Source organism: Oryzias melastigma, linkage group LG3 (assembly GCF_002922805.2).
Source record: "Oryzias melastigma strain HK-1 linkage group LG3, ASM292280v2, whole genome shotgun sequence".
Classification (NCBI taxonomy): Eukaryota; Metazoa; Chordata; class Actinopteri; order Beloniformes; family Adrianichthyidae; genus Oryzias; species Oryzias melastigma.
Window position 1 is genome coordinate 32,155,796 of NC_050514.1, and position 10,155 is coordinate 32,165,950.

Below are 10,155 nucleotides of genomic sequence, written 5' to 3' on the forward strand. Positions count from 1 at the left end.
GTCATTTGTATTCTGAGGTCAGAGGTGGACTTGCCGTGTTTGGATTGAAGGAGGTCATGAACTTTTTCGTGTCCGTTCTTTGATGATCAAAGGACTGTTCAGAGTTTTCTCCATTTTTGTGGTTCTTCAGTCCCAAAGCTGCTCTAAGTCTTTCATATCCTTTCATATTGATCCATGTTGGAGTTTTTTTCTCTAAAATAAGCCAAAGGGATGAAAAACTCAACGTGATTGAAGGTGAAACTCTCTCTCAAACTCTGCCAGTTTGGACAAACAGCTGACGGGGATTGTTTCTTCTGAGGATAAACATGGAATTTAAAGGTTGATGGGAGATGTTGGTAAACAGAAACTCACAGGAAGACTTGCATCACGGAGATTTCACCGACAGACGTCTTTGGGCTTCCTCAGCCTCTGAGAGCGGCTTTGACTCACCTCCAAACAAAGTGGGTTTCTAAATCAGCCGTGGTGAAGATTGGTTAACAGGATTGGAGACACGTGGATGAGCACGTCTCACCGCCAACACGCAGATAACGGCGGCGTTTAGATTTCTATGATGCAACAAAAACAGGAGAGAGGAAGCTGGCGCCGCTGCTGCCTGAAGGTCTGCTTTGACTTCTGAGTGGGAATGAGGCTGTTTTCTGCTGGAATCAAGGACTTATTCTAAACACTTCATACACGTGAATAATTATATGAACACATTGGAAATGAGGTCATTTGTTGTGTTAAACCATAAAGTTTACCCTACCCTGTAGTAGCATTTAGTCACTGAGAAGGATCAAAAAGCAAATTTCTATCAGGTCTGCAGAAGACATGTCTGGCTCCTCTACCCCTCCACTCTCCGGTTAACGAAAAATACAAAAGATTTTAGTTGTAAAAAGTAACTGTAAAGTAAAGTAAAAAGTAAAATAACTTTCCCTCTGCGAGCCTAGAGAGCACAATAGTGTTCTGATAATCAAGAACTAACATTTTGACAAATTCCAGTGTTTAAAAGTGTGTCTTGTGGTTCAAAAACACCATTAATTAACTCTTTTTTAATTTAGAAAGTTATATTTATCAATTTAATCAATAAAATCCTTTTTCGTTTTGCTAATATTACATAAACTAACATTGCAGCACATTACCTAACTCTAGATGTGCTCCGTCTAGATCAGGGCTGGACAAACCTTTTGACATGTGGGCCAAAACGGGCTCTAAAGTTTGATGGACCAGGATCGGATATGTGGAGTATTTTGGTAATCCACCTCATAAGAGAAAAAATACCATTAAATCTGGATGAAAACATGTTTTTATTTTGATTAAAACTAATACAAAACATGAGATTTTATTTCAAAACAGACTTTAGTTCTTACTTTAGTGCCAATTCCACCAATGGTTTAATGTTATTTAGGGAAAACCTTAAATCTAGAGAAATGATGTGTTCATGTGGTGTTTGAATGGTTGCAATGATCGGAAAAAGGACAATCCGACTTGGAAAACACAAATAAATGTATAAAAAAAAATCATTTTTTTTCACAAAAATGCAGAATAACTTTCTGCACTAGACAAAGTCGATCTATTTATAGTGCACCATATTGGGAAACATCCCAATTATAGGGAAAATAAAGCAAATAAGGATTATTATTATGATTTATTCAAGTTTGGAGGGTCAGGTTAAATAGCTTAATGGGCCGCATTTGGCCCTCGGGCCGTAGTTGGCCCATCCCTGATCTAGATTGAGCAAATCCATATTCCACAGGAAGTCTTTTATTTTGAAAAAAAGGTCTTGTAAGTTATAAACTGTTCCATATTTGAGAAAAATAAAAAAACTTTGTTTTTATTTATCCCCCCAAAAAATAATAGTATATATATTTCTCATAAAAATAACGACCACATAAATATAAAGTCTTATTGTTCTAAAGGTTTATGTGGCTCCTTCTGGGTTGTAGTCAGTGAGAAATCGACTCTTTAAGTGTTAAAGGTTGCAGATCCCTGAACTAGACCGTACATGTGAACTTCCATAGACTCTCACCAAGTTGCACTGAGTCAAAGAAAAGGGAGGAACATCAAATAAACTACTCTTTTTTATGATTGAAAAGACTAAATTCCATCTGCAGAACGAGCAATAGCAAATAGAGGAAGCCTAATGATAAGAAAAGAGCACCAATCTTCAGAAGAAAATTACTAAAAAGTAGTAAAACGTTTAGTTCATCCAGCAAATCCTTTTTTATTAACATGAAATCTTATAATATATATCAAAATCTAGAAACGGAGTTCCACACAAGCATTCAAAAAGGGAAAATAAGCTAAAAATGATAAACTGTTCGATAGAATTACTTCAAATTGAATTCTATTAACCCAGTAAGTACTTTTTGATAGTTCTAAGCAAAATGTTTGAGTTTTTATGAACCTAATTGTAGTTTATGTCGATTAAACTGACAAAAAATCTACTATAATAAGTGAAAATGACTCATTTTAGAACAAAATCTTAGAACAAATAAATCCTCATAAAATCTCAAACTAGCACTTGTTCTTAAAAGATAAATCGAAAATGTTTAGCGTCCTTGACGCTGCTGCCTAACTGGGTCCCTGTGCCCCTCAAGTACAGGGTTGTGGCAGGAAGGGCGTCCGGCGTCAAAAAAAAACTCTGCCAAATGACTGATGCGAAACAGTGGGTGCTGTTACGCTGTGGCGACCCCGAAAGGGATAAGCCGAAAGGGAACTACACTCACATTTGAACTAAAGTTCTATCTCATTCCTAACCCTGAGTTCAATATGATGTTGCTCCACCTTTTGTTGCTATTGCAGCTTCAACTGTTCTGGGAAGGCTGTCCACAAGATTGAGGAGAGTATTTATTTTATATTTATTTCCCCTGCATTGAACAGGTTAGAGGTAAAAATAAAATATAAAAGTAAAAACAAATATTTCATGTGGACTGTTCCTGAGCGGGATTCGAACCCATGACCTTCTGAATGTGAGTCCGCAGCCCTAACCACTTGACTGTAGTGGCAGAATCTGGAATGAATATCAAATTTAAATTTAAACCTGACAATCTGGATTGCGTAAACAGGAAGTCATTGTTGATGGTTTAAAAGCATCAAAAATGGATCAACCCCCCCACCCCGTCACCAATTTGTCGTTTATTTTACTTGTCTGTGTTAAAAATATTTCTCTCCCCTGCATTGAACAGTTTAGAGGTAAAAATAAAATTTAAAAGTAAACACAATGCTCATGGTTTAAAAGCATAGAAAATGAATAAAACGCCCCCCCCCCCGTGTCACCAGTTTGTCAATTATTGAATATCTGAGCAGGATTCGAACCCATGACCTTCTGAATGTGAGTCCGCAGCCATAACCACTTGACCGTCTAGTGGCGGAATCTGGAATGCATGTCAAACTTAAATTTAAACATGACATTCTGCATTGCGAAATCAGAAAGTCATTGTTGATGGTTTAAAGGTATTTGTCTGTGTTAAAAATATTTCTTTCACCTGCATTGAACAGTTTTGAGGTGAAAATGAAATTTAAAAGTAAAAACAAATATTTCATGTGGACTATTCCTGAGCGGGATTCGAAGCCATGACCTTCTGAATGTGAGTCTGCAGCCATAACCACTTGACCGTCTAGTGGCGGAATCTGGAATACATGTCAAACTTAAATTTAAACCTGACAATCTGGATTGCGTAAACAGGAAGTCATTGTTGATGGTTTAAAAGCATCAAAAATGGAATTGACAGTGGAATTTGATTTTTTTTTTGTTTTAAATTAAGTTTTTCTATTGTCAAAAGTTTGGGGTTAAAATGATTTTTGACTCATTTCTATAATAAATTCTTTGTTTTTAAATATTGGCTCTTAATGAGACAAAAAAAAATAATCTTTGCTTATTTTGAAAAAAGTAAAAAAAAAACTTCAAAGTAAAATATCTCAAATATCTAAAAAAAACAAAAACTATGAACTGCTATGAACTACAGTCTAAACAAATCTTTGAACAAACAAACTATAAAAATGATTTGTTTGTGTAAACTTTATATTTTAGAGGAATTATTGCATTTCATGGTAGTAATACAATTTTTAAAACACATTATTGTTTAAAATACAGGTCAAATATTTAAAGCAAACATTCAAAATGCTGTTAAACACTGAGTCTCAGTCAGTCCTCAAGTTTGTAAGTTTTTCTCTTTAAAAATGAGAGAATTTCTGCAGAAAAAAAACATGACAATCAAACAACTGAACCTGAAGAGGATCAAGGAGAAAGAGTAGATGGAAACACTGCCCCCCTGTGGCACAGACGAGTATAGCCGCGTTCTACAGATTTGTTCAAATTAGTTATTGAACAGCTGAGCAATTTAAACTGACCACAGTGCATTTTAAAACAAAAAAAGATATTTATGTAAAAAAAAAAATAAATAAAAGTTTTAACCCTGGAGAACCAAGAATATTTTTAAGTTAATTTGAATATTTTACTTGTTTGTACATTTCAGTTAGCAGCAATTAACAATGAAATAAATAAACAAAATTAAACGATTTAAATAATAATAAAAAAAATTAAAATTTGCCCTCATGGGTTCTCCACTTTTAAAGTGCAGCTGCAGCTCTGTGAGAAATCTGATATGAAAACTTTTACTGTTGAGTTTGGGAGTCACTTCCTGTAGTCAGAAACACATTAAATACTAAAAAATAAATCAATAAATGACATGAAAGAAACTTCTCTGCAGATCAAGAGAGGAACATGGTTCTAGAACAGGAGTCTGCAACCTTTTACACCAAAAGAACCATTTGGTCAAAGTTCTTACAAACCAAAACCCAGCGAGAAAACCGCAGAATCCCTCTTCATCTTTAAGAGAATACACTTAATTTAAGTTTATGTGTCCATTAAGCTGTTTTTTTTATACAATTTAGCAAACAAATATGTACAATGAATGTGATTTTTTTTTTATTACATTTTTTTTTTACCTCTTTACTTTTGACAGCAGCACGTACAAGTTCCTTTCAAAATAAAATACAAAACAAGATCTTCCAGCAGTTTTACTTGTTAAAAATGCTAGAAAACCAAGTCAGACGCTTTCTATCAATTATGACAACTAGATGCTAATCTGCAGTATAGATAGGAATATGTGCTTAGCTAATTTAATATTTAATAAAATTGTGACCCCTGTTCTAGAAGGTTCTCTTCCTTTGGAAAAACAAAGTTTAAAATTCTATTTTCGATTCTGCCAAAGCTGCTTTTCTAAATTTCCAAATTCTTTTTCATCATTTTACTTTTAAGTACGGAAGCCAAAAACGGCCTGCCTCACTTTTTTTTTTTTTTGATCGTTTTCTCGTGATAACGAAATAATATGTCGTTATCACGAGAAAACAAAGTTTGTTTTCTCGTTATAACGAGATAATCAAGAACGGAGAATGAAGCGTCTCCCTCCATCTCTCAGAGACACAGAGACTTCACCTGATTGAAAACACTCCACAAAAGTTGTTTTTAGTCTATTTTTTATTTATTAGTGGATCTATGCTCTTTAAACGTCTTAATTTAGTCTCATGCACCAGCCACTCCCTTAATTTCCCCCAAAACTCTGAACAAACATCGATAGACAGAGCTGCAGAGCGTGTCTGCATGGTGAGTTCACTGAGATCCGCACATCAGCAGCAAAACAAAGCAGTCTATCAGAGAGAACGTTGGTTATCAGCAATGATCCATATATAATCAATTAATTAAATGGTGTCAATTTTTTTTCTGAAAAACTGCTTTGTTTCCCAGAGGTTACATAAAAATGACAAAACCATAGTAGCGGATTGAGTTGGGCTGAGTGGCTCTTTTGGTCTGCTAATGTCCGGAGTTCAGTGAACACATCATGCGGAAATTCTTGTCTGCGCTGTGATCTGTGGGAAATAAGGGATGAGGGCTGGTGGATAAGACTGACTGAAGGCGTTTGAGGAGTGTAGACCCACTAATAAAATAATAAAAGAAAATAGACTAAAAACAACTTTTCTGGAGAGTCCTCCTGCTGTTTTTCTTGTTAACCACAAAATAAATACACTTAAAGCTAAAGTTTTTGCTTCTCCGTGCGGGAAAGGGAGTGTGGGACTCTGCCTTCTTCATTATTAATTATCTCATATATATGACAAAAAAATAAAAAAAAATTATTTAAAAAATTATTATTATTATGACATATTATCTCGTTATCACGAGAAAACGACCCAAAAAAAAAAAGTAAGGCAGGCCGTTTTCGGCTTCCGTATTTAAGTATTTTTTTAATAAAACTAAATTTAAGGTGGTTTTTTTTGGAAGCTGCAGAAAGACAGAAAAAAAATCAACTTTTTTCAAAGAAACACACTTTTTTGAGACAAACATCAGGTTGTTTAGGCGCCATTCTCCTCTGGAAGATCAGTCAGCATCACAAACGCCAGCTAAGCACCTTTTCAAACTCATTTTGTGGACGAGGTTCAATCAGAAACTGTAAAACCTCACAGTCTTCAGCTGTTCTGCAAATTCCCTTTTAGAATTTGGCAAAAACATAATAAATATGATTGAAAATCTGCTTAAAATAGTAGAACATAATTCTGGACGGATGACGTCTTTGTCTGTTACTTCTTGGGCACCATGCTCGCTCTGAGCTCCTGCAGGATGTCAGCGCCGCTGCTCCAGGGCAGCACGTCGGCCTTCACTGGGCCGGCTCCCGGCTGAGCCTCCAGCCGGGCCAGCAGCTTCAGCAGCGTGAAGTTCCTCCGCGGCATCACGGCGTCCTGCGCCCTCAAGCAGAAGGCGGGGCAGAGGTCGTTGCCGCCGTCCCCCACGTAGAAGACGCGCTCGTACCGCGCCCCGTCCTCGGCCCGCTCCGCCAGGTACCGCTCCAACACTGTCCTCTTGCAGATGTTGGGGGGGCACTTGCTGCAGTCGTGGGCGTGATGGGGGCGCACCACCATGCGGCCGGCGCCGTCAAACTCCGCCGGGTTGGTGAAGACTTTATCGACGGCGGCGTGAAGCCCCGCCGCCTGCAGGACCCAGTTGATGAACAAGGAGTTGGAGTCGGAGATGACGATGCAGTCCACGGCGCTTTTATTCTCCAAAATGAACGTCAGCAGGTCCGGCATGCCGTCGGTGAACGGGATGCTCTCCATCACGCCGCGGACGTCGTCGGGGCCGACGCCCTGGTCTCCTGTGAGGAGAGACGGTCGAAAATCAGAAAGACGCAGAGCGCCGGACAAACGGCGCCGCCGGCGCTCACCGATGTACTTCATCACCCGGCACATGTACTCCAACCACAGACCCCCCCGGTAGGAACCCTCAATCGAGGACGGAAGACGTCCGCTAGGAAGACATCTGAGAAGAAAGAGGACGCCATGAAACCAAACGTTTCCTCTGGTTTATAAGAGGAGCTTTTAGTGACCGACCTGACCACCCACAAGTCGCTGTTTTCATCGACCACGGTGTGGTCGAAATCAAACACCATCAAAAACTTCATTCTCCGCCTGAAAGATTAAAAAAACAGATTTTTGTGAACGTTTTATGCCAGTTAAAGATAAATAACACAATTAGATGTTCTGGTTATAAGCTTGACTACTATACAATGTGCATTTTTGAAGCCAAAATAAATCATTTTCAAAATATATTTTAGTTTCCAGAGACAGCTGGTGTCCCCAGAAAACATCTTCTGATTTAATTCATCTCTTTTTTTGTTTCATTTAATTCCAAATCTCCACACAGAAACTAGCTTGAAAAGTGTTTAGCTCTCATTCCTGATGGTTAAAAATCCCTGGAGGTCACCAGGAAGTCGGTTATTTATCACTCTGAGCTTTCATAATAAAAAAAGTCCAGATTTCACAAACTCTGATTGCAAAACCGAATCTGAACCAATCATGAATAAAAAGTGAAAGCAGAGTCTTTGGAACAAGTTCCCGTCTACAGGGAGGATCTGAATTTACTGGTGATGTTCTGGTTTGTTCAGAAATGTAAATGTTTACTTTAATTGTTTAAACAACTTAAAGTTCAATCTTTGGTTAATATTCTTGGTTTGACAGCTTATAAATAAACGTTTAAAGGACGGTATGGAAGTTCCTTAACACCCATAATTCAAAGTAGTCTGCAATTCTCAATTAATTTAATTTGCAATTTAGATTTCAATACAAAAAAATTTATTGAATCTGACATTTTAAAAATAAAATCAAAACAAAATGAATTTAATTGAATTGTCAATTGAGAATTGCATGCTAATTTAAAATATGGGTGAAAAAAATGACATATTATAGACCCACTCCAATGAAATGGTGTTTTGGATTTTTTTTTTTTTTTTTTACACTTTCTTGTGGCATTTTTATCATAATAGAGAAAATTAGGCTAAAAAAAATTGCATTTTTTCGTATTTTTGTCATTCAAATTGTTGTGAATGTTGTGAGCTGGCAAACTTTACGGCTGGATAATAAAGTTTGCACCAGTAATGTTAGATTGATATATGATGTGAAGTGGGGGTGGGCTTACTCCGCACTAGACTCAGAAGTGAATTTTTAATGAAATACTACTGCTCTGCAGAAACTATGTCACAAAAAATGACACGTTGTTTTAATCTTATAATTTTTTTTAGTCCTTAAAATGACAAAATTATAATAAAAAGAACATACGATTTTCAATATGAGACTTTAAATAAGTCTGCATTGTTTATAGGGCTTCCATGTGGATTCACTTTTAAATAAAAAAGTTATTCCTTCTCTTAATGTTTTTTTTTTTTTTTTGTGACAAAAAATAATTTGTCCCCAATGGAGTCACTTTGCTTAATTTTCAAACTGTGTATGTATGGGGATGGTGCATTCTGTGATTGTTATTATTTCTATGGCCTTTTAATTTTTTTGATATTTATTAACTTTTTAAATTATTTTATCTTAAGAATTGAATTATTGAATTGAATTTTAACATGTTCTGCTGAGTTGAAAGATGAATTTCTGTTCATTAAACAGAAAATAAAGTCTATCTATCTATGTAAAAATCAGAAAGAAGTCAAAATCCAGTTTTTTTTTTTCTTCACAAGAAGGATTACTTTTAGTTAAGAGCTTCATGGATCAAACCCCAAATCCGTCCAGGAAACAGTCCTTCTATGAAGCCATCTGAAAGGTCGGCGTTGGGCTAAGGGCGTGATGGGTGGGTTCATCTGCTGGTGTGATGGATGCGGTTTATCTCTTTCTGATGGACACGTGCGTCATCAGTCTTCATTTATCATGACAGACCAGCTCCTTCTCAGTCTGAAGGTCTGTTTTTGTGCGCGTTTTTGCTGACAGAAGCGTCTGACTGTGAGATAAATATAAAAACAAAGATTGGACTGAACTGTGACCTTTGGGTTTTTTTTTATAAAAGTGTTTAAAAGATTTTGGAAACAGTTTAAGTATGATCAGAGAAAGAAAATCAATTTAGTCTTTATTTCAGTTAAGCTTTTCTTTGAGAAATGAAAGTAGTTGTTGTTTTATAATGCTATAGTAAAGCAATTTTAATTGGAAATGCTGCGGTTGTGTGAGCTAATAAAATTGTATTAATTATGACTGCTTAGCTACCAAAACTACTTTCATTTTCACTCGGTTCTCCATCACTCCACGCCGATAGGACGAAAATACCTCGTTTATCTATTATCACTTTAATTTTTTGTTTTTTTCTAATTTGATTTTTGACAGTTTCAGATTGGTTCATTTTCTACATGGACTTTGGTTTATGTTTAGCTAATCTTCTCTGTAGCATTCCTTACCATCCGTCTGGAACCCACCGCGGAAGAAAAACTTAATTTATACAGATTTATATTGACGTTTCCAAACTGTACATTAAATAAATTGACCAAAATATTTCAAAATTTGATGTTACGAGAAACTCACCGCTCGCAGATTCCAACCGTCACTGTCCGCTTCTTCTTCGTCGTCTTCTTCTTGGGCTCGGCATTATTAGTGTGCTGTAATCCCTCTGCTGGTCACTATGAGTACTACAAGAAAGAACTCTATTTATGACAGATATTTATAAAATAATGTTTTAAGCGAGTATTATTTTTTTTAGCCATAACGACTGTAAACACGTTAGTTGTTATCTATATGGTTTGTTTTATATTTATTTTACTATCTGAAATAACAAAAAAACTCACATTTCTTTGTTTTACTTTGTTCAACGTAATAAGTTCTAAACAGTGAATAAAATGTTACGTTCAAACTGTAATTATTATT

General features: G+C 36.2%; 1 protein-coding gene across 2 annotated transcripts; it reads right to left on the minus strand.

Annotated features, from left to right (window-relative positions):
* Positions 1 to 5,267: 5,267 nt before the first annotated feature.
* Positions 5,268 to 10,018, minus strand: phospho2 (phosphatase, orphan 2). Of its 2 annotated transcripts, XM_024296217.2 has the most exons (5): positions 9,817 to 10,018; positions 8,997 to 9,244; positions 7,360 to 7,437; positions 7,194 to 7,288; positions 5,268 to 7,124 (listed from the first exon to the last, which is right to left on the minus strand). In XM_024296217.2, exons 3-5 carry the CDS (start codon positions 7,428 to 7,430, stop codon positions 6,553 to 6,555), a joined length of 738 nt encoding a protein of 245 aa, XP_024151985.1. In that variant the 5' UTR covers positions 7,431 to 7,437; positions 8,997 to 9,244; positions 9,817 to 10,018; the 3' UTR covers positions 5,268 to 6,552. The 2 variants fall into 2 exon arrangements, with proteins under 2 accessions (XP_024151985.1, XP_024151984.1); XM_024296216.2 differs by lacking the exon at positions 8,997 to 9,244 and having other exon boundaries at positions 9,817 to 10,011.
* Between the last annotated feature and the right edge of the window lie 137 nt (positions 10,019 to 10,155).